We start from the raw sequence: 21,102 nt of genomic DNA, 5'->3' as shown, positions 1-21,102 counted from the left end.
CACAGCAGCAGAACAGGGCTCTGCACTTCAGCCCCTGTAACTCTTAGCAAGAGTTTCATCCTCATCCTCAGCTCACAGACACCACCTTGTGATCACCCAGAGCTTGAGATTTCCAGGAGAGATGCAGGATCCCACATTCAGCCGCTCAGTGTGTGGGTGGGAGGTAAAAGCCTCATTCTTCTCTCTGCTGAGTGGGATCATTAATCCCTATAAGAGCGTTATTGTTACACAGCAGCTCTCTCTGACGATATCTCAGCGATAGCGGCGTCTCTGCTAAAGAGGGGAGGCAAAAACTACCAAAACCAGTAAAAATACCTTCATGACAGGCTGGGAGGATGCACAGCGGGTACCTCTAAGTCCCATCCTGCCGTCCATGCCAGCGCTGCAGCACTGCCGCCCTCCAGTGGCTCCACTGGGTGTCGGGCCCATCACACCCGCAAAGACACGGGCACGGCTTACAGCCCGTTAATGGCCCGTAGATGTACTGCAATGGGGATCCCAGCTCTGGGCACACGGGGATCTCATCTCCACGCCGCACCCCGGTGTTCATTAGGAGCGAGGGGCCGGCTCCTTCCCCGTGCCTTCCTTCCACCTGCTGCCTCGGGGCTCTGCTCCTGGCATCGTGCCCCACAGCCGCCCTGCCGATAAGGCACGGATGGGCGAGCAGAGCCTCCGTGATGCGGTTAATTGTCTGAGGGTTATGGGTGAACAAAAGGCGCACAAACAGCCCGGGGCCACGTTATGCTCAGAGCTCGCTTTGCTACTCTTACCCTGTGCTGCAGCTGGCACGGGCTGCGGGTCCCTGTGTCTTCCTTCAAGGCAGTGAAATCTCACCCTGTGCAGCCCATGGGAAGGTCACCCACATCCCCAGTTTCCCATTGTATCCTCAGTGTCACAGCCCCATTGTGACCCAAGGGACACCATCCAGCAGTCCCGTCCCCGCGGTGCTGCAGTAACTCCACGGGAGCTGCAGGGTGTCCGGCTTCCCCGGGCAGCAGCACTAGATGGTGCTGCAACACTGCAATGAACACAGCGCTGTGTCCCCAGGCCGCAATGTAACACAGCGCTGCTGGCCGAGGGCAGCTCCTCACCGTGCACTGGGGTCACACTGCGGCCATAGACCGACACAGGAGGTATAGGGACGGCCATCCACAGCGGGTAGGGCACGGGTCACCCTGCCCCACACTGTGCCCTTGTGCAGGGCAGGGTGAGAGCAGAACCCAGCGCAGCCCATCGGGCATCAGACACGCGGCTGTCCCCCATCATGGGGCCTACAGCGGGATCTGCCCCTCTGCTGCCTCGAGCACAGACTGGGCTCTCCTATTGTAAGCCATTTCAAGGTACCTTTACTAACTGGGATGGGCCGGGACCAGCCACAGCCCCAGACTCAACCCCCTCCATAGGGCTGCTGTACAGGGCACCTCACACTGAGGCCGGGCAGCGTGAAGGAACAGCTCTGCACGTTGATGTGTAACAGAGACACCCCAGAGCCCCTCCGGGTTTGGTGACCCTGAGCAGCCATGCTGGAGGCTGTGCTCATTCATACTGGTCAGAGCAGACGCCCGCAGTGCATCGGCCCTGGACACAGACGGCGCCGTGACCTCAGCCCACATCCACCCGCAGCCCGAGCTCTGCCGTCCCACAGCTCCGTGCCCAGCCCTCGGGTGCTCCACGTCCCACGGAGCTTCTCAAGGTGCAGCCATGAGGTCAGGAGGGCTGGATGATGGTACAGCAGCAGCCGGGAGGAGCAGACAGAGCAGGCCCTGACCTGCAATGGGCAGAGCCGGGATGGCCCCACACAGCTCTGAGCTCATGGAGCCCACGGCAGCACTGCCCGCGGTGCATCAGCTGAGCAGCATGAAGACAGCGAGGCCCAGGCAGAACCTGAGCGGCCCAGACAGAGCCATGAAGGTCAGTCTGCCCACAGCCCCTGCACAACCCAACCTCAAAGCACCCACAGCCATAAGGACCCACTGACACCACTGAGCCCCCCCAGCTTTATACCCTGCAGTAGGGCCAGGCTGCTCTGATTGGCTGGCGCTGCTAAAGGAGGATGACATCGGATTGGCTGGGAGCAGCCAGCCAGTCCTGTGATTGGTGGGCAGCTGCTATGGGAGGCAAGGACAGGTGGCGGCTCACGGTTGGTCGGGGCACAGCAGACAGCAGCCTGCGATTGGCCAGAGCTGGGTGCTGCTTGCTTGGCATTGGTGGAGGGAACAATGGAGGCAGCAGATAGGAGCAGGACAGGTGGCAGCACGCGATTGGCCTGTGGGCTGCACAGGTGAGCAGGGATTGGCTGCAGTCGAGCAGCTGGCTCTCCCTGCACTGAGCTGTGTCCGGTCTCAGCCCGGCCCAGCAGGTCTGAGCACGGGGCTGCAGGGAGAGAAGGGCTGCAAGCTGCGGGCGCCATGCAGGGCATGCACCGCTAACAAGGTGCAAGACTGAGGGCAGAGCTGGGGCTGCAGGCTGCACCAGCACCAGTGCAACGAGCTGCGCCCGTCCTCAGCCTCCATCACAGCCATGTGGATCCTGCCCCCATTGCCCCAATGCTGCTGCAGGCACCGGCTGCAGCATTTGCTTTGCAAAGCAGCCGCTGAGCACACACAGGGCAGGGCTGCGCTATGGGCCACAGGCAGGTAGTGCACAGCGGGATGTGAGCTGAGAACCCAGCACAATTAGCCCAGATAATGAGGGCAGGGAGCAGACTGAGCTTGTTTGGCACTGGTGTAAATACGGCTCCACCGCAGCCCGTGCACTCGATGCTGCTCTTCTTATGGCTGCTTTTAAAGAACGAAACGAGCATCTCGGTGCCAAAGCAGCCCGGCAGAAATGAAACGGACTCACTCATCCAGCTGAGGATGGAACAGCTCAGCTCCAGCAGCACCAAGGAGGCAGCAGTTGAGTCAGGAGCAAAGCAGGGAGCACAGCCCTTGGGTTGAGTTGGGTTAGAGCAGACACCCACACAGCACCACATCCCATAGCCACAAGGCTGGGCACCAGCCCCACTCCCACCAACCAACAGCTCCATCACCACCATACAACCACACACACAGCACCCACCCATCCCAACCCATAGCACAGCACCCAGCCCCTCACATCAAAGCCCCCTCCCCACTTATCTCTGACTCCAAAGCAAAGAACTGAAGTGGGACAGAAAGAAAAAGGGGTAGAAATAAAACCAACCAAAGAAGGAGCAAACAAACACAAAGCAGCGTTTTGGGAGGCAGCCGGGTTAGGACAACTCAGCAAAATAAAATCCCGTTTATTGTTGGACAACATCGTTTCACACATACAGCAAACAGGCCAAAATGAAAAAAAAAGAGAGAAAAAAAAATAAAAAAATCAAATGACGAACAAAAAAAAAACCCCAAAATAATCAAAACAACTTCGTGGACAGGAAAAAAAAAATAATAATAAACAAAAGAAAACCCCCCTTTTTTTGTGTCTCTTTGGCCTTTGCCACCTCATACAAACCACAACCTATGGTACAGCTAAAGTACATACACAAAAAAAAGTTACTGGAATGCTCAGAATAAGATTGTAAGGTTTTTTTTTTTTCTTTTTTTCTTATTTTTTTTGCATTTTTTGTCTTTTTTTTTTCTTTTTTTTACAAGTTTTTTTTTTCTCTTTTTTTTTTATTCTCTTTTTTTTTTTTGAGATAATGGTTTTGTTTTTGGGCCTGGTCACACCACGGAGTAAAGTCAAGAAAGATAAAGGTTAACAAGAGATATACACTTCAAAGCCCCCCTTTTGGTCAAGCCGAGATCACTTAAAAATGGCGGACCTCCTAACAATATGTACAAAAATATAAAATGTAAATAAAAAATACAAACAAATTCTCCTTTAAAGTACTTTTAAGAAAGAAAGCAGGGCCTTGAAGTTTTGGTGCTTGGGGAGGGGGGCGGGATGGGGGTCTGTGGGGGATATAATGGGGTGGGGTTGGGGTTTTTAAGGGGGTTTTTTCTCTCTCCCCCGTGAACGGGCGAATCGTTTCTATGCTCGTTGAGTGGCAGCGCCGTAACGGGGGGGTGGGATGGGGATCACTCTACTTGGTGAGGATGACCACGGCGGAGGGGGGGGAGGAAGGGGCTGTGTGTGTAGGGAGGGTGGGAGGTGAGGGCTGGGGGGGTCCCAGGGGTGCAGAGGACGCGCTGGCCTTTTTTTGTTGGTTTGTTTTTGTTTTTTTCCTCCTTATTTAAAAAAAATAATTATAATTTTGCTGCCTAGTCGTCTTCATCGGTTTTCTGCTTCTTGGGATCGACGTCGTCATCCTAAAGGGAAAGGAAAACTGTGAGGGAAAGGGGACACCACCGGGGCGGGCAGATGTAAGCCTAGAGCCCCCTCTACTTCTGTAGGCCTAAAGTCCCCTCCAAAGGGGGGATAAGGGATATTCCATAGGGATAAGGGATATTCCACAGGGATAAGGGAGCAATGTGGACATTCCCCACAGCACAGAGCATCCAGCTCCCTGCTAAAAGACAGGAGCACCACCACCCCATCCCATCACCAGGAGCCAAGCTGGGATGAGCACAGCAGGCTCAGACACTCTGCTAACCAGGGCAGTGAGTAAATGGAACCGGGCCATATCCCACAGGGACGCTGCTCAGAGGCAATGCAAGTGTATGGGCAGGGCTGGGGTCCCAGAGCCCAACCCGATGCCTCCTGCCCCACTGGCACAACTGTGTGTGTTGGCACAGCCAGGCTGTGTTCATACCTCGTCATCCTCAGCTGCCCGTTTGCCTGTGGCTCCCTCAGCTTCATCGTCTTCATCACCATCCTCTTCCTCACCTGCACAAGAGGAGAGGAAGGTGAGCTCCTCCCAACACCTGACATCACCTCAGTGGCACCCAGGGAAATGGGGAGTTCTGGGGGCAGCTCCAGCCAACCTGACCCATGGGCAGAGGGGAAGGGGCACTCACTGCATCCAGCCTGGCTCACACTGAGTGATAACAGACAGCAGGAGAATCCACTTGGTGCTCAAGCACTGAGCAAATAAATAAATGCAACTCAGAAAAAGGAAACTCTTTCTAGTGGCTGCCCTGCCTGACTGTTCCACATTACTTCTGCTTCCCTTTGCAGCGATTAGTCCGTCTTTAATGAGTTAAGAGAGCCAGAACGTATTAGTTCTGAGTCAGAACACTTTCTAATTATCCAAACGGCAAACAAATGCTCCCACCTTATCTGCAGCTCGGGAGAGGATGAGCGGAGCTCTGGGCTTTGACCCACTTTGAGCTCAAATAGGCCAGTGGATCAGAGCGACAGCCACGGCCTTTGGGTGGCTGCGGGGCATCAGAGGCGAGACTGGAGGTGCTGGAAGAAGAGCCACCACTCGGTGCCTTCAAGTCTCTTGCGTAACGTGAGACCCTACTAAAACTCGCAGCGTTAAGGCCTGTAAGCTGGCTTTAAAACACCACACGAGCCACACGTACGGGCAGCTGGGGGGGATTAAGGTCAGCCCATCCTCCTTTCCACTCTCCTCTACTCGGCATATGCTCAGCCATCACACAGCCCATGCTGTGGGAAGGGCCCAGATTAGCTCCCAGCAATGGATCAGCACCCTGCAGCCAGCACCGCAGCGGGTCAGGTGACAACACCAAGCTGATTGGGAGCATTTTTAGTTCTTTGAGCAGCTTTGAGCAAAGCAAATAATGAGATGGGACCAGAAGGGTGAGGAAATAAAAGTATCCCCTCCAGCTCCCCTCTGCTGTCAAAAACCTGGGCTGCAGATTGCCCACAAGTGGTGGAAATACGCTGATACAAGCTGTGCTCGCTGCTGTTACATCTGCCTCCCACAGCTTTCAGGTGCAGCTCTGGGCAGGGATCAGCCGAGGGCAGCGGGACTGGAAGGACAGAACATGCACGGGATTGTGGCGAGGTGTTGGTACAACAGGAGCACACCAAGGCTGCGTGATGTGGGGGAGCAGGGCCAGCACTGCGGGACGGCAGCTCCCCGTGCTCATTGCAGCAGTATCCAAGCAACATTCCAACCCCACACATGCACGTGCTGCTCTCCTGGCCACAGGGGGCACTTGTATTCAAAGCAGGGCTGGCGGTGGATGGGTCGGGATCACACTGATCTGTCCTCAAGGATCTAAACTTTGGGTGTGAGCAGTGCCACCACTCCAATCAGCCAGATCCCAGTGGGCATCAGGCTGTGAGCACAGCACTGCTCTGACAGAGCCTTCCCCATTATGTTCTACCCTAAGAGATGCTGGCAGAGCGTTCATTACTTTTTCCAGCCCCATCTGCCTGGTTCTCTCTCCCAAAACTACCAGGTTACTAGGTCAGCACTTAACCGAAAATTCACAGGGGATTAACCCAGTAACAGCTCATCGAGAGCCTCCAGCTCATTCCAGCGGAACAAGAATGGTTTCCTCCCAGCTTTAATGGGTGATAAAAATAAACAATGTTATTCATCCAAGCAGATCTTGGGGGAAAAAAAAAATACTAAGCGGGGAGGGTGAGATGTGATTGGGCAAAGTCAGTGCTGGACTCATGGTCACTGCTGCCAAAACCCTATTCCAGGAAGGGTCGGGTCAGGGAAACCCAGGACAGGGGACCAGGGTCGGATCAAAGCCTGCTCGCTGCCTCCGGAGGGAAGAGCCACAGGTTCCTCTGCTGCTTGCACAGCACTCAGCTGGGTGAGCTCACTGCACCAGCCCCCACACACAGTGCTCAGTGAGGGCGGTGGGCTGTGCTATGTGCCGCAAGGCAAAGCCTGCCTGGCTGCCTGCACCCTGCCCCACTCACGTTCTCGACAGCCACTGCCATTGCAAGAGTCAAGGGCAGCTTTTACTCCTCACACGAAGGGCTAATGTGCTTACAGAGCACGGCAGCGGCACGGCGCTGTCTGGCTGGAGCAGGGAGGAAGGGACCTGCCCTCAACCTGCTGGAAGGGATTCAAGGCTGACTTCACTCCCTGGAGCTGGCAGCCCTGAGCTGCTGAGCCGCCCCACCGCTGCCACAAGGAGGAGATGCTGCTCTTGGCTCCTGCGGCTCCCCGGGGTCTGGCCAGAGGGCTGGGGCAAGGGGAACAAGGAAAGTTACCATCACCCTCTTCCTCCTCGTCTTCTTCCTCACCACCTTCCTCTTCCTCTTCATCTACTTCGTTATCAGCCTCCTGCTCTCCATTTTCCTCGTTCTCCTTGGCAAGACAAAACATCACTTAGAAAACGCACTGGGAAAGGGAGAAGGGGGAAGAGATGTTCAGCAGAAGCACGCATCCCCACCTTTCCTTCCTAAAGCACAGCACCAGCCCACGGGAGCCCCAGGCGCGCGCCTCGCTTCCTGCCTGCCCCCACACGACACAGGCAGCCCGGGCATGAAGGATCAGGTCTGTAGTAACTCGAGGCTGCAGCTTTGAGGCCAAGACAAAGTCTGCAGAGGCTCTTGGGACACATTAAAACGAGCAGAGTGAGTTTCCCATAGCACATTACAAATAGGAAACCAATTGGTTTACTTATACGCAACGTGTTTCCCCATTCAACTGATTGTTACAGTGTAAACAGCAGAGTAGTTTTTATCCCTTTCTCTAGTGCCTAGAAAGGAGGAAGCGCTGGACACAATCCAGCACGGCTTATGGGGAAAGGATCGACACATCCAAGCTCCAACCTTCCTTTCTGCACGCAGAGCAACTGCTGCAGGCTAAGACTCTGTTCAATCTGAGCCCCAAAGGCTCTGCACAGCACAGGGGCGGCCTCTGGAGGATCAACCCCCCTCTCAGACTGGGACGAGCTCGTAGCAAAAGCAAGAAGGGGAAGGAGAACAAAAAGTCACTGAAGCGAGGGCTGCCTCCCCCTGCAGACCCAGCCATACTCACAGCGTTGCCGTTGGCCGGGGCATCTCTGCCATTTTCTGTTTCCTCAACAACTTCCTTCTTCTCTTTTAGATCCTGGAAGGAGCAGAAAAGCAGAGTCACCCCAAGTCCAGAAGCTGGGCCAGAAAAGCTGCAGATCAGGTGTGAAAGATGCGGTCCAAGAGCACCCAGGAACTTGATTCTCTTCACACCCATTTGCCCTGTCATTTGGTTGCCACGTTCTGGCTCCTTCTTGGCAATGTGTGAGAGTGGGGGTGAATTCCAATCCGAGCTCACCCATCTAAGAAGAGACGGCTGCATTTCACCTCCGAGCTCCTGAGCTGCCTGCACGCACTAAACAGCAGCACTGCAGGCAGATCCCCCATCCCAGCACAGTCCACACAAGCTCCTGCCATGCAGCAAAGAGCCGTCAGCCCCACTGAACGCAGGCTCCACCGCCCCAGGGCTGCAAGCGGCTGCTCGGTGCTTTCACAGCAGGAGCAAATCCCAGAGACTCATTAGCAGAGGCTGCGCTCTCTGCCCTGCCTGGGGAACATCGCTCAGCACGCATTATATGCAATGCCTGCGCTTTGGAGAGGAGGGCTCTGGGCTCCGGGATCCATCTCACAGCACTCAGTCTAACAGGATGGGGCGGGGGAAGCAGCCTATTTTTGTATCGCTCCGGAGCCGTCCCTGCTGACTTTGGTTCAAGCCTCCACCACGAGCAGAGCGAGAGCTGGTGCGCTTTAGCTATTGATCACTGTCAAAACGTCATGCCAAGTCGCTTGGCAAACAGGCTGCGAGGATCCAACTTGATGTTCCCGCATAAAGAACACTTGGATTTAACACTGGCATCCTCGGCGCGCATCCTCCTCCCCTTCTGTTCCTCCATCAGCCAACACGAGATCCTCCAGCACAGGCGCTGCCCAGCCAAGGGAAGCAGAGGGGCCGCACGGAGCTGGAGGTGCTGGCAGCCTGCTGCTCATTGCACACACGGGGCTGTGGGAGGGATGAGGTTCCCCGCAGCCACGGGGCACTTTCACTGCTGGCACTGCCGCGTGGGAGCACGGTGCCATGGAGGGGCTCACAGCACCCGGGGCAGAACACAGTGACAGAGCACAGGGGATGCTGCTCACAGGGGCAGCCCTCACCCACCCTACGTGCCACTTCTGAAGCCAGCTCTGTGCTTAATAGAGCAGCAGCCCAACAGCTGGAACGGCCACAGAACAGCCTCCTGCTGCCTCTGAGCACCCAACCTGCCTCCTCTGCACAGCCCAGACACACTGTGAGCCTTCAAACTCCATTCCCTGCTGCTGGAGGTTGATCACAGCCACCTGACCTCACCTACAGCCATCAGTACCTACCAGGCAGCCCAACGCCAGAACACAACACTCCCAAAGCCAATTGTGGCACAGCTCAGCTCCCACAGCTCACTGTGCACCAACACTTCACAGGGGGATTGACACCTCCTCAGTCTACAACCCTGACCCTTCCCAGCCCCATACCCACAGCGTGCCAAGCCAGGATGGCTGCATAACAACACCGCAGCTTCTCCCATTCCCCATGCCAAGCCAACACGAGCAGCACAGCACACACAGGACCCAGCACAGCAGCAACAGAGCTGTCATTACAGGTGTGTCATGGCACTCAGTGCGGAGATGCACTCACACCCCGCTGCAGTCAATGCAGGGCTGCACTCACACCCCGCTGCAGTCAATGCAGGGCTGCACTCACCCCGCTGTACTCGCTCTATCCACGTGTTCCTCCTCCCGCCACCAGGGGGCGCTGTTCCCGCCACGCGCCCGGCCGCCTTTCAAACCGCGCGCCACTCTCCTCGTCCTCTCATTGGCCGCCCGCCAACGCGCCGGCTCGGCGCCTCGAGGCCAGCTGGGAAATGTAGTCCCGTGCGGACTGCAATTCCCATGGTGCATCGCGGGCGGTGCCGCACGTGGTGTCGCCCCGCTGCTCGCTGTTGCCGGGGGCGGCGCTGGGCTCCGAGCCGAGCGGGTGGGGCGGGACCCCCCGACCGCAACCAGGGGCTGAGAGCGGCACCGGGACGGGAGGGGAACGACGGGGGGTCACCTTGTATTGCGACCCCACGGAATGAAACGGGCTGAACGCGGCCACCCCCCGCTCCGGTAAAGGGCAGGGGAAGGTGAACGGCGGGATCGGGCCGTGGGAGTGTTGGATACAGGAGGTGGGGGGAGCCCGGCGGGGGGAGCGGAGCGGGGGCGGCACCGAGCGGGAAACAGAAGTGAAATCCAAATGCGGCCAACGAGGGGTTGAACGGCGACAAACAGCGACAAACAGCAGCACGGCGCAGCAACGAGATGTGCCCCGCTCCGCTCACAGCACCGATGCTGCCCCCGGGACCGGGAGCACCGAACACATCCACCCACCCATCTATGTATCCATCCATCCATCCATCCCCCGCCGCCTTTCCACGCCCGCAGCCGGATCCCCTCGTCTTCCCCCCGGCACAGCCCAGCACAGCACGGCTCATTGCAGGGCACGCTGCCCGCTGCGAAACGCGGCCCGGGCCCAACGCGCCCCCGGGGACCGGCCGCACACAAAGGCGGGCGGCGGGATCGCGGCGGGGCCCCGCGGGATCGTCTGCCCCCAGCCCCGCGCTACCAGCACCGAGCAGCCCCCAATAGCTCCTAACAGCCCCCAACAGCCCGACTATCCCCATATCCCCACGCACCGAACACCCCGCCCGCCCCATTTTCGTCCCAACTCCACACGCAGCGCTCACCCCCATCGCCATCCTATGGGAGCCCGCCGCACTCGGTGCCATCACCCCCATCCCACCCCCCCATTAACCCCCGCCCCCAGCAGCCCCGTTCCGTGCCGTCCATGGACACACACACGGTGCCGCCGTTCGTTCCCGCGCGGTCCGGCCGCAGCACGTTTCCCGCACGCGGGAGACAAAGGAACGCGGGCAGCACCGCGCGGCGCCACAGCGCGGGGGCGGGAAGGAAGTCGATAGGAACAAGGAGCACAACGGCAGCTCCAATCACCCCGCTAAATACGGAATTAATGGGGGAAATAAAGGCACGGAGCGGCACGGCACCGAACTGCGGCGGGAATTAAAGGTGGGGACGGAGCGGTGGATGCGCGCGTTGCACACTCACCTTGGCGCAGATCTCGGCGCTGGTGTCCACGGCCGTGTCGGACATGGCGGGGTGCGGGCAGAGCGTGCGGGCAGAACAATGCCAAGATGGCTTTGCGGACCCAGTGGGGACTCACGCGGCGCCACGGCCCCTCTTATAGAGCCGGGGGCGGCGCGCGCGCTGCCCCGCTCCTCTCCCATTGGCCGCGCGCTCCGCGGCCGCTCGCTCCCATTGGCCGCCGAGCAAACAATGGGCACGGCCGCTTAAAGCGGCAGGATCCCGCCGCCGCTCGCCACTCACTGCGGCGATGAGTTGGAGCGCGGGCTCAGCGTGGGCGAGGCGCACAGTGCGGCCCCGCCCCTCACGGCCCCCAGCGCCGCCCCCTGCCCGCCCCGCCCCGCGCCGTGTGAGGCGGGACGAGCTGCCCCCCGCTTCTCCATCCCCTCCCCCCACTGATCTCAGCTCCATCCCCCGCCGCAGCGCCGCCCGCATGGCGGAACTGAATAATAGGAGTGAAAAATAAGAATACAGGCGGGTGGGAGCGGCGCTGCACCCCCCACCCGGACACACACAGCGCCCTCACACGGCTCTGACCGGGCTCGGGGTCACCGGCTCCGTGTGGTAACACACAAGCGCCGTGTGGTAACGGGCCGTGTGTGTCTGTGTGTGTGTGTGTGTGTGTGTGGTAGTGTCGTACCCCGGGGCTGACGCAGAAATGGGGGATTCCCGGCCATTCGCTTATTTTAGTACCAAAAAGCAAATAATCTCCCCGCCATATCTCTCTCCCCTCACGTTCTCTCCCACTTTGGGCCGCCCCGGGCCCTGTCTCTCTCCCCATTACACAGTTCTATGTCTCTCTCCCCCATTACACAGTTCTGTTTCTCTGCCCATCGCTGCCCCCCGCTCCCGCTCGTAATAACGGGGCGCTGACTGAGGGAGCTCTGCCACACTCAAGATGGCGCCGGCAGCTCATCGAGGAGCAATCCCACGGCTCCGCAGCTCTTCGAGAGCCGCTCAGCCGCCAATTACAGCCCCGTGTGTACGGAGGAGACACGGCTCAGCGTTATGAGGTGCGGACGGTGCGAAAGAAGGGGGGAAAGGGGGAAAAAGAGCCCTTTAGGACGGAGCGGCGTTTCTGCCACACTCAAGATGGCCGCCAACAGATGGCGAGGCTCTGTCCTCGGAGGGCGGGATATAGCGTTTGCGCGACGGCGATTGGCTGACGGAGCAGAGCGAACGTAGTGTTGACGCTTTGCGGCTTCTTATTGGCTGAAGAGCTTGTCCGTCATAAACAAAGTGAGTTTGAAAGCCCGGAGCGGAGCGGCGGGTCCGGGGGGTCCCGGGCTGCACCACACGGCTCCGATGTGCTCCTCAGTTTCAATGTCCTCCACCTCAGTGTGTGGATGTAATGGGGCTGTAATGGGGCTGTAATGGGGCTGTAATGGGGCTGAAGGGAACAGCCATGGGGACAGCGCTGCCCTCATGCTCGTGCCATGGCCGAGTGGTTCTATCCCTGTGTCACTGCTGTGCTGGGTCATCCCAAAGAGGAAAGGGGAGAAAAGCCACCCTAAGCTTAGTGTTACACTAAGCACGGCCCTAAAATAAAGCAGAATTTGGTTTTAATGCGTGTCTTCTCGAAAACAAACATAGGGGATGTTCCTTCAGGCTCGGTTCCCACGTTTCGAGAAGACTTGGGAGAGAGGTTTAAAAATGGGATGTGGGAGATTGGAGGGAGAAAAGGAGGAATCCTCAGGGGAGGGTCATGCTGAGATCCCACAGAGAGAGGAAAGAGGGAAGGAAAACAGGACAGCAACTACAACAACAACAACCAGGATTGAAGCTGTTGGGGAGCCAAGCAGAGCCTTCCATCCCGCTGCTGTGTGAGCCATTGGGAGGCTGCCGCCGCTCGGCATTTTCTGCCTCAGCGGCCCAAAAGGAAACACCGCCACTAAAAGAACTGTTGCCTGTAAAAGGCAGCTGCTGCTTCACCTCTCCTCCACCCCTCCCTGCCTCCCTCCCACCCGCCGGGCTGGGGAACAGCTCAGCAGGAGGAGGAGTTGGACTGTACAGTGCCCAGGCAGTGGGACGGAAGTTTCCAGGCTGTGCCCGCACCTCGGCCCTACAACAGCTCTGGTGGATGGGGATATGGAGTTTTCCCCCCTCGCCGGCCGTTTCCCCGGCTCAGCAAGTAGCTGTCTGCTTAATCCCTGCCGAAGATCCTGCTGCTCAGGCGATTATTTCATCGCAGCAAGCTGCTCCTCGGAGGAAATTCTCATTATGCTCATTGGAGAAGCAGGGGAGGGGCGACTGTCACTCGGCAGCGCTGGAAAAACAGAGGGATGAGCCTGCAGCATCGCTGCGCTCCGGCACGAGACGTGTTTCTAGGTCAGGCTGTGGATGCGGGACATGAAGCTGGCAGAGATGACATCCTGGCTGTGTCATCTTCTGCCCCTGATGCCCATGGCACTGTGTCCCACGGGTACAAAAAGCATCACTGGGAGACAGTGGGGATGCTCCAGCCCAGACGGGGCCGACCTCTGTGTTCCCCTAGAGATCCCAGGTCTCCGCAGCGCCTTTAATTAAAGGATGGAAACACGGCTTTCGCCTTTCCCCAGGGGATTGCAAAAGGCCCAGGCGGGCCCTGCTCTCTCGCTTATGACCATCCCTGCTCTTACATGCATTACAACACCGGGCTGTGACTCACTGCCGTCTCCCAGCTCTGTGCTAACAGAGCCAGGGGAGTTTGCCGGGCTCTCTTGGCAGGAGGACATTTGGCTGCCCTGTGGGACACGGCACCATCCACTGATGTCCACCTCCAAGTGCAGCCCTGTGTCAGGACAGCCTGTAGGGAGGCTTATCCCCAGCAAACAGAGGATATAGGAAAGGGAGCGTGACCTCTCCAGGCCCCCTGAGCCCAGCAGGAATGACGTTATGGTCCCACAATGTCCAAGATACTCAGTGACTTCTCAATGGAGCCACCACCTTGGGTGGCCAAAAGACCACAATGTTGGTTGGCCAAGAGACCACAGACCTGGTTGACTAAGAGACCATGGCCTTGGATGGCCAAGAGGCTTCCTGCCTCCCCTAGATGGGTGCTGACAGCAGGGTAGCAAAACACACTGGTGCTGCTGCTTCTCTTGCTTTTTCCTGCAGGTAGTCTAGGGACGTGACCTGGGGGGACAAGAGACATTGTGCTGTCATAGCAGTGGCACTGTGCCCCAGGAGCTGGGGCTCAGAGCCCTGTCCTTCCCTGCCCGGCTGCGTGCCGGGCCCCCAGCTGGTTTTAGAGGCAGCAAAGCTGATTATTGCCTTTCCCTCCAGAGAAGGGTGAGCAGGACATCGGGGCAGCCTGCTCCAAAGTCAGGGGGATGAGACACACGCAGCAGGGTGCATGCAGGCTGGGTAAACTGGGAAGCAGTTGTTTTACTTTCTTTTTCGTTGTCATTTAATAAACATTCTGTTTTTCCGCCCTGTTTGAAGGTCGGCTGTGACTCTAAGCCTGAGTGAGCAGCACTATGGATTGAGCTGGGGGCATCACACCGAGATCACACACCCACTCAGGGCCTGGGCCGTGGGCCAGAGATGTGGTTTCACTCCTCGGGGCTGCTGCCCCAGTGCTTAAAGTGCTGCACATTAGAGATCTAAAGAGAGGAAGGCAGGAGGGAGGGGGTGAGGCCAGACCCTCCCTCTGTGCCTCTCCCAGCGCTTTGCAAACACGAGGTCTTTGCCATCTGCTTAGCAGGAAGGAGAACACCCTATGCGCTCACACGGAGCTGGATGTGCAGTGGGGTAAGGGATAGCAGCCAGCACACAGCCCCATGGCGTGCTGCCCTCCTTGTCCCTTCCTGTGGGCCACTGGGTGCTGGAGGACATCGTCCTATAGGGATGGCCACGTGTCAGCCACTGTGTGCACCTCTCATCCCTCCTCGCTGCATCTGTACACCTGGGAGAAGGCGCGCATACATACGCACGCACGCACGCACACGCTGGCAAAACCAACCCTGAATCTGGATCGTTATCTGAGAGAATTAATTACTGCCTCATGAATATTCAGATTAGAAACTCAGCTGAACCTGGCGGCGGTTTGGCGCTCGGGGCGGCCCCGGGAAGAAGAATTCCTCTGGAGAGATATAAATCACTGCTCCCCTCCATTGCTTTCCCGGCGGAGCGCTCCCTTCCTTGGAAAGGCAGAACCTAGATTTCCTTTTTTCTCCCTCTTTTCGTTTTCAATCCGCGCGGGGCCCCCGTAATTACAATGGGCTGCTCTAGGGCTTGTATTATTTATTGGGTAACAGGGACACACCTACCCAGCTCCAGCCTCCCCGCCTGTCGCAGCTTGCCATTCCTGCCCACCCCACCGCGCCGTGCCCGGCTGGCTGAGCTTGAGAACTGCAGGCAGCAAATGGGGGCCCACCAGGGGCCAAAAAGGACGTCGAGCAACCCACTCAGTGGCATCGTAGCAGGTCTGGGAGCCCTGTTTTGGCGTATTACTGCAAAGCACGTGTGTTTGTGAGCTGCGGCAGCAGGCAGTCTGTTTCCACAAAGTTTGGACGTGAAATCTTTGGACCCAGTTCACTTGTGGGGAAGTTGAGGTGTGGAGCAGGGATGCAACTTGCCCAGGGCTACCACGAGAGAGTGGAAGAAGAGCCCTCGGCTACACGCTGTGGATGGCACCAGCCCCATGTTCTCCTCCCTGCCAGCACTGCATCCCCCTGCCCAGCCCTGCTGCCCCCACACCAGGGCTGGTGCACTCAAATGAAGACCACATGACTGGAAGGAATTAAATAATTGATGGCCCAGAAGCCTCCAGCAGCTTACAAATCTCTAGGGGCTGCAAAGCAGAGCCCTAGAGCAGCCCCATCTTTCTGGTACGATGCCAGCCTGCCTGGTTCCTGCCTGCCTGCTGGGGCTCTGGGGGACAGCACCTCACTCTGAGCTCACCCCATGCACCGCTGCTGGGGCCAGGCTGAGCCCCTGCACCTGCCCAGGCTTGGCAGGGTGGTCACACCCTTTTCAAAGAGCAGGACGAGCAGGAAGGAAGGAAAACGCAGACAAAATCGAGCGCTCAGTTTTTTCTCTACAAGAGTGTCGGGCTACAAGAAAGCAGCGACCTCCAAGTGAGCAAGTGACAGCTCTCCTATCACAGCCAAATGGCCTCCTTGCATGGGGAACAGCTTGAAAATCTGCAATAAAAGACAAGCAGACAAATGCCTTTTTGTCCATGGGCACGGCGGGGCCTGGCCAGCGGCAGGAGGAGGTGTTCCTGGCCAGAGCTCGACGTGGAGCTGCGGTGTGAAGCATCTCCCCATGTTGGACATCTTTGTTGATATCGAATCTGCTAATCAAAGTGGTGCATGACCGAAGTGAACGTTTAATTTGATTTACGCTAACCAGGGGGCTGTTGGCGTTTTGTCCAATGGAAAATGATTGCAGCTCTCTCTTTCTTTTGAACAGATTTTTCATGAGAAGTTGTGGTTGTGCTGGGTTGTGCCCCCCCCCCCCTCACACACACATACCCCCCCTTGGGATTTATTCCCGTCCTTTAGATGATACTGTTGTGATCTATTTTAATAACAATTTTTCATTTTGCCAGCTCAGGAATCTAATGAATGAGCCGTTTGAATAAGCGTTTGGACAAATATTAAGGAAGAAAGAAGAGAGAAGCAGAGTCCATTTCAAATCCTCTCAACTAAGTCCCCCCTCCACCAGCTTCAATAATTTAGAGAATAGTTTCTTCCTTTTCTTTCCCCCTTTTTTCCCCCTTTCCCCAGCATAGCGGATGAAAGTGTTTGAAGCTGTCAAGAAATGCATTTCCAGTGATTGATGTCACCGACAAATAAATTGGCAGATTTTTCACGCTGGGTCAACGTGGAGCGATAAGCACGATGCCATACCTTTAGGAGCCGTATTTGTTGGTAAACAGATGGGAAGCAGCCCGTCGTGTCCGTAGTCAATAACATACAGCGAAAAATGCATTCATGGGACGGCTCTCGCAGCAATAAATCACATCTTGCTGGCGGAGCCCGGATCATCCGGTGTGCAGACACTGTTGTGGGCAAAGCGCACGATGTGGAGTATCACAATGAATAATTTAGAGAGCATCCTTGTACATCTCTCTCAAGCCGTCCATTGAGTCATTTCTGCTGCTCCCATTTCGAGTGGCCAGAGGAATCCTTCCTATTTTCCATGCCAAATATAGCAGTTTTTCCAGAATTGCTAAGAACACACAAGCCAGGAAGTTTCCCTTCTCTGGATGAGTCACTGGAAGTTCAGGCTGCGATTGCACGATTGCTTCAAGCTGATCAAAATCTACGTTGCTGCCAAGAGGAGCTGTGCAGCCAGCAGCCTCGCAGCCTCTTCGTGCAGCAGGGGTCAGGGAAAAGAAGCCCTGCCCTTTTTTTCTTTCCCTTTTATTTTTTGCTGGTTGTGGGGTTATTTTGGCCCCAAATTGGCTGTCTCATCTTGGGGCTGCTTGGAATCGAGAGGAGATGTGCTTTATTAGGATGTCCCTTATACCTGCAGGACCAACCTACCCTTTTGGGACCAGACTGCTTCCTTCTTCCTTTTCCCACTTCCAAGGCTGTTCTGGGAATGAGAAGGATTTCCTGGACAGTGTCGGGGTGGTTGTCCCCTATGCTGGTGACACAGCTGACCCCAGGGTGTGCAATGCAGCAGTCTGGTATCTCGGGTTGGAAGTGGGCACTGTCAGGCAGGAACAGCTCCATCACTGGCTGCTGGCTGTCCTCAGGGAAAGTTCCTCCTTCCAAGGGCTCTGCTTCCCACTCTCCAGCATTTTCCATCTGCCAGGCACGGAGTCTCCATGCAGGATGTGCCACGCTCCCCATCCCCAGGTCCCCTGGTGGCCCCACTGTGGAGACATCTCCCTGGCAGGTATTGGGATGCTTATGGTTATCAGGATTCAGTGTGAAGGGGGTACACAGTGAGCCCCCTCGGGAGGAGGGTACAGGGAGCAGCACCGCACTGCAGAAATGAACAGGAAGGGGCTTCCCCTCCCCAGCATCCCTCAGCCCATAAATCAGTGGCCAGGCAGCGGAAATGAAGCCGCGAGGCCCCGCAGATCCGCTCCTTATTGCCATGCTGTGAGGACGGACAGGATCAGGAAGAACAAATGGCCCTGTGGGGATGGGGACACCATCCTTGTCCCTCAGCAGAGTCATGCGGGTTGTGCCTGTAATGCGAAGTTGGGTGCAGGAATTCCTTTTGGCTGCCGCTGAACCCCACCTCCAGGCAATGACTTCTTGTTTCCATAGTAGCTAATGGAGCAGGGATGGAAGGGTGAAGCACACGGGTGTGCAAAAGAGGGATGAGTGAGTAACACCGTGGCTACCAGCACAGGGCACAGGCAACTTCCTGCATCCTCCTTCGCCTGGCACAGTGAAAGTGAAAAGTGTGCAAGGGACGAGGTTTGCAGGGGGTGCAGCGTTTGGGACCCCATTCTTCAGAGCACCCTCTTGCTTGCTAGGCTTTGGGGTGGTGGTGAGTGCCTGTCTCAGGGCTGAAGCCCCACATCCCAGCTGCTCTCACGGCGTTTTCCTTCTAGGCACACATTTCCCAGCTCGCTTGGTGGCGCAGCTCTCGCCATGTCCGGCTCTTTGTGTTGTTTTGCTGTTAAGTAAATCACTGGCAGCTCCCCAGAGCGCCGGGTAATGGCAGGATAATTCCCAGCAAGGCCTTGATAATTCACTTGAAGGAAAGCAGAGCAGAGGAAAACAGCTCTATTAGCCATTATCCCGACTCTCAAAGGCCTCCTCGCCTGCAGAAGTGTGGGTGAGGCCAGGTCCCAGCCTCCTGCCAGCCTCCAGCAATGGGTAGAAGGTGGGCGAGAGCCTCCACATGTGCTAGTACTCACACACGCATGCACGCTTGCACCCATATGCAGAGATACGCATGCACATGGGCACGCTCATGCCTGTGTATGTAGATGTAAGCATTCAGGTGCTCCTTGTTTGTCGGTTTTAGAGCAAACTCCTGGCTTCATTTGGAACAACAAAGGCTGCCAGGCCAGACTAGTAGTAAAAGTAGTAAACTTGAAGGGGGAGACAGTCCTCAGACAATAGCCAGGCTGTTTCCGCTGCAGCAATAGCTATTGTCTGATGAAGGCTTTCCCTCTGCTCGCATTACGCACATGCACATTTGGTGCTGATTATTGCGTGGGGCTGCAGCACTGAATGTGGGGGCAGTGCTGCTCCCCAGCACCCGATGGTGCACGCATACCACCAATAATGCACGCACACCCACACCATGTGGTTGTTCTCTCACGTGCTCCCAGAATGGTGAGCCCAAGCAAGAGATCCGTGCTTTGGTAATCACCACTTGCATGGCCTTGCAGAAACGTTCCTCACTCCTATTGTAAGAAGTGAGCCTGGAAGCAGAGGGTTGGAGCAGCCTTTTGCTCCTGGGGAAGCCGATCCTATCCCTTTCATGGAATCACTGGATAACCCAAGTTGGAAGGGATCCATAAGGATCATTGAGTCCAACCCCTGGTGTTGTGCTGAGTAGGCCCTTGGACACAGAGGGCCTCTCCTCCACCCCAGGTGAACATTTTTGTTGCCCTCAAATATTCTATGTCAAAGGTGAAGTTAACAGCCCTCTCCTGGGCTTTCAGGCTCTAATGCTGTCTCACACTTTCACAACACAGAGTGCCCGAAGACAAGGAGAACTTGACCTCACCTCAGTGAAGAGATGAGAGCCCATTCTTCTGGAAGCCAAAGGCTTGCTTTGATTCAAAGACACAAAGTTCACCTCCATAAGAGCCCCAAGGGCAAAGCACAACCCATGCAGTGCAAGCCTCCAGCCCTGAGATGATGACATGGAAGTGCAGGACAGGTTTGACGTATTTGGTGTGAGTTGCAGGAGATAAATGTGTGCACACCACTGTGTCCTCAGGGCAAAACTCCCCGTGTCCAGGTCACTGTGGGGCAGCCAGAAATGGTGGTGAGAAGAAGGGAGACAGCAGAGTTTCCCAAGCTGAGATCCCCAAGGAACACCATGTCCTGATTACCTTAGTCTTTGCGTTGGTGGCTCCCAGGGTCCCTGCTGATGCAGGGTTGGATTAGCCACATCTTGGCTCTCTGCCCTTGGCTGTTTCATGTTGTGTTTTAAGGGATTCCTGTGAAGCTAGAGGGGCTGCATGAGGTCTCTCTCTGTGATGTCACAGAGACCTCACCCCCAGGTCTGGACAAAGCATCTGGGGAGGTCACCAAAGGCCAAATGTGCACCCTCCCTCTTACAGAAAGAAAGTAAGCTAGAGGTAAATCCATACAGTCTCAGCAGTCTCTGGTTAGCTGGTTAGTTCCGATGGTTAAATGTGCTCCTTGATGAGGAAGCAGGATCGTTTCTACTGTGGACTTATCTGGCTTTGAAATTTAGCCATTGGTTTGTCGCTTATATTAAAGCAGTTAGCATTGAAATGGAAGCAATTAGGCTCCAGAGAGACCTAGTTAAGGGCTTTGTCAGTGTAAGGAAAAGAGTCACGGGATCTGGGATGAAGATTTTGTTAATGGAGCAGTAAAACAATAAATCTCTCGATCTGTAGAGGTGCTAAGATTAAATTGGGTGTAGACAGAGCAATAAGGGTACTTTAGCATCAGCTATCCTCCAAAGACATTATCGAAATCCAGCTGCATTAACTGCAACTTCTTGAAGATACTTGTGAGATCAAGCACCGATAATGACGCGTTAAGTGGCCCCAAAGCCTCGACTAATGCAGAGCTGATAGGAGCGGATGGCAGCCGGCATAGGAAGGTATCCCAGGTAAGTGCTGCTGGGATAGTGGGTTGGATGTGTACGCTGGGATTGCTGGAGGGGATTGAAGGGCGTGTCTGAGGGTTTTGTTTCCCAGGGTAAGGTCTCCGACACCTGTGATGCATCTTCCTCCTGCCAAGCCAGAGAGATTGGGAACGCGATGAGAGAGGGATGGAGGTTTTACTTTGTTTGAACGCGTCCTTCGTGTCGGCAGCAGGCTACGGGGTTTGTAGATGGTTGGTTTCTCCTCTGTGAATGTTCTGTGTTACCTTCAACAACTGAAATTAGCTCTCTTGCAGCCTTAGGAAAACACTCATACACCTCTTAATTTCAGTGTCATTAAGATAACCAGGGTGGGCATGTGCACGCTTGTTCTCTCCCATGTGCTTCTTTGCGGTGGTCCTTTTGTGCAGCTTCTCCCATCTAACA

At 56.2% G+C, this 21,102-nt stretch overlaps 1 protein-coding gene and 1 long non-coding RNA gene across 5 annotated transcripts; both read right to left on the bottom strand.

Annotated features, from left to right (window-relative positions):
• Window positions 1-3,211: 3,211 nt before the first annotated feature.
• Window positions 3,212-11,038, bottom strand: PTMA (prothymosin alpha). 3 transcript variants are annotated; one of them, XM_085513144.1, is made up of 5 exons: window positions 10,930-11,038; window positions 7,820-7,891; window positions 7,048-7,177; window positions 4,715-4,788; window positions 3,212-4,271 (listed from the first exon to the last, which is right to left on the bottom strand). In XM_085513144.1, exons 3-5 carry the CDS (start codon window positions 7,160-7,162, stop codon window positions 4,224-4,226), a joined length of 237 nt encoding a protein of 78 aa, XP_085369270.1. In that variant the 5' UTR covers window positions 7,163-7,177; window positions 7,820-7,891; window positions 10,930-11,038; the 3' UTR covers window positions 3,212-4,223. The 3 variants fall into 3 exon arrangements, with proteins under 3 accessions (XP_085369270.1, XP_085369271.1, XP_015727213.1); XM_085513145.1 differs by having other exon boundaries at window positions 7,054-7,177; XM_015871727.2 differs by having other exon boundaries at window positions 7,048-7,141.
• Window positions 11,039-15,965: 4,927 nt separating this feature from the next.
• LOC107318296 (uncharacterized) lies at window positions 15,966-20,180 on the bottom strand. Of its 2 annotated transcripts, XR_004308408.2 has the most exons (3): window positions 19,931-20,180; window positions 16,803-17,792; window positions 16,100-16,243 (listed from the first exon to the last, which is right to left on the bottom strand). It is a non-coding gene; the product is annotated as an uncharacterized LOC107318296 (long non-coding RNA). The 2 variants fall into 2 exon arrangements; XR_014933264.1 differs by lacking the exons at window positions 16,100-16,243; window positions 19,931-20,180 and adding an exon at window positions 15,966-16,091 and having other exon boundaries at window positions 16,803-18,050.
• Between the last annotated feature and the right edge of the window lie 922 nt (window positions 20,181-21,102).

This window comes from Coturnix japonica, chromosome 12 (assembly GCF_054131305.1).
Source record: "Coturnix japonica strain WE chromosome 12, WE-NBRP24, whole genome shotgun sequence".
NCBI classification, from domain to species: Eukaryota; Metazoa; Chordata; class Aves; order Galliformes; family Phasianidae; genus Coturnix; species Coturnix japonica.
Note: the sequence above shows the minus strand (reverse complement) of the source record. Positions and strands in the feature narration are given on the sequence as shown.

Coding starts and splice junctions, on each gene's coding strand:
- PTMA (XM_015871727.2), bottom strand. CDS start 10,974: ATGTCCGACACGGCCGTGGACACCAGCGCCGAGATCTGCGCCAAG. Junction 7,142..7,819: donor CCCCGGCCAACGGCAACGCT/GTGAGTATGGCT, acceptor CTTGCCAAGGAG/AACGAGGAAAATGGAGAGCA. Junction 4,272..4,714: donor GGGCAGCTGAGGATGACGAG/GTATGAACACAG, acceptor CTTTCCCTTTAG/GATGACGACGTCGATCCCAA.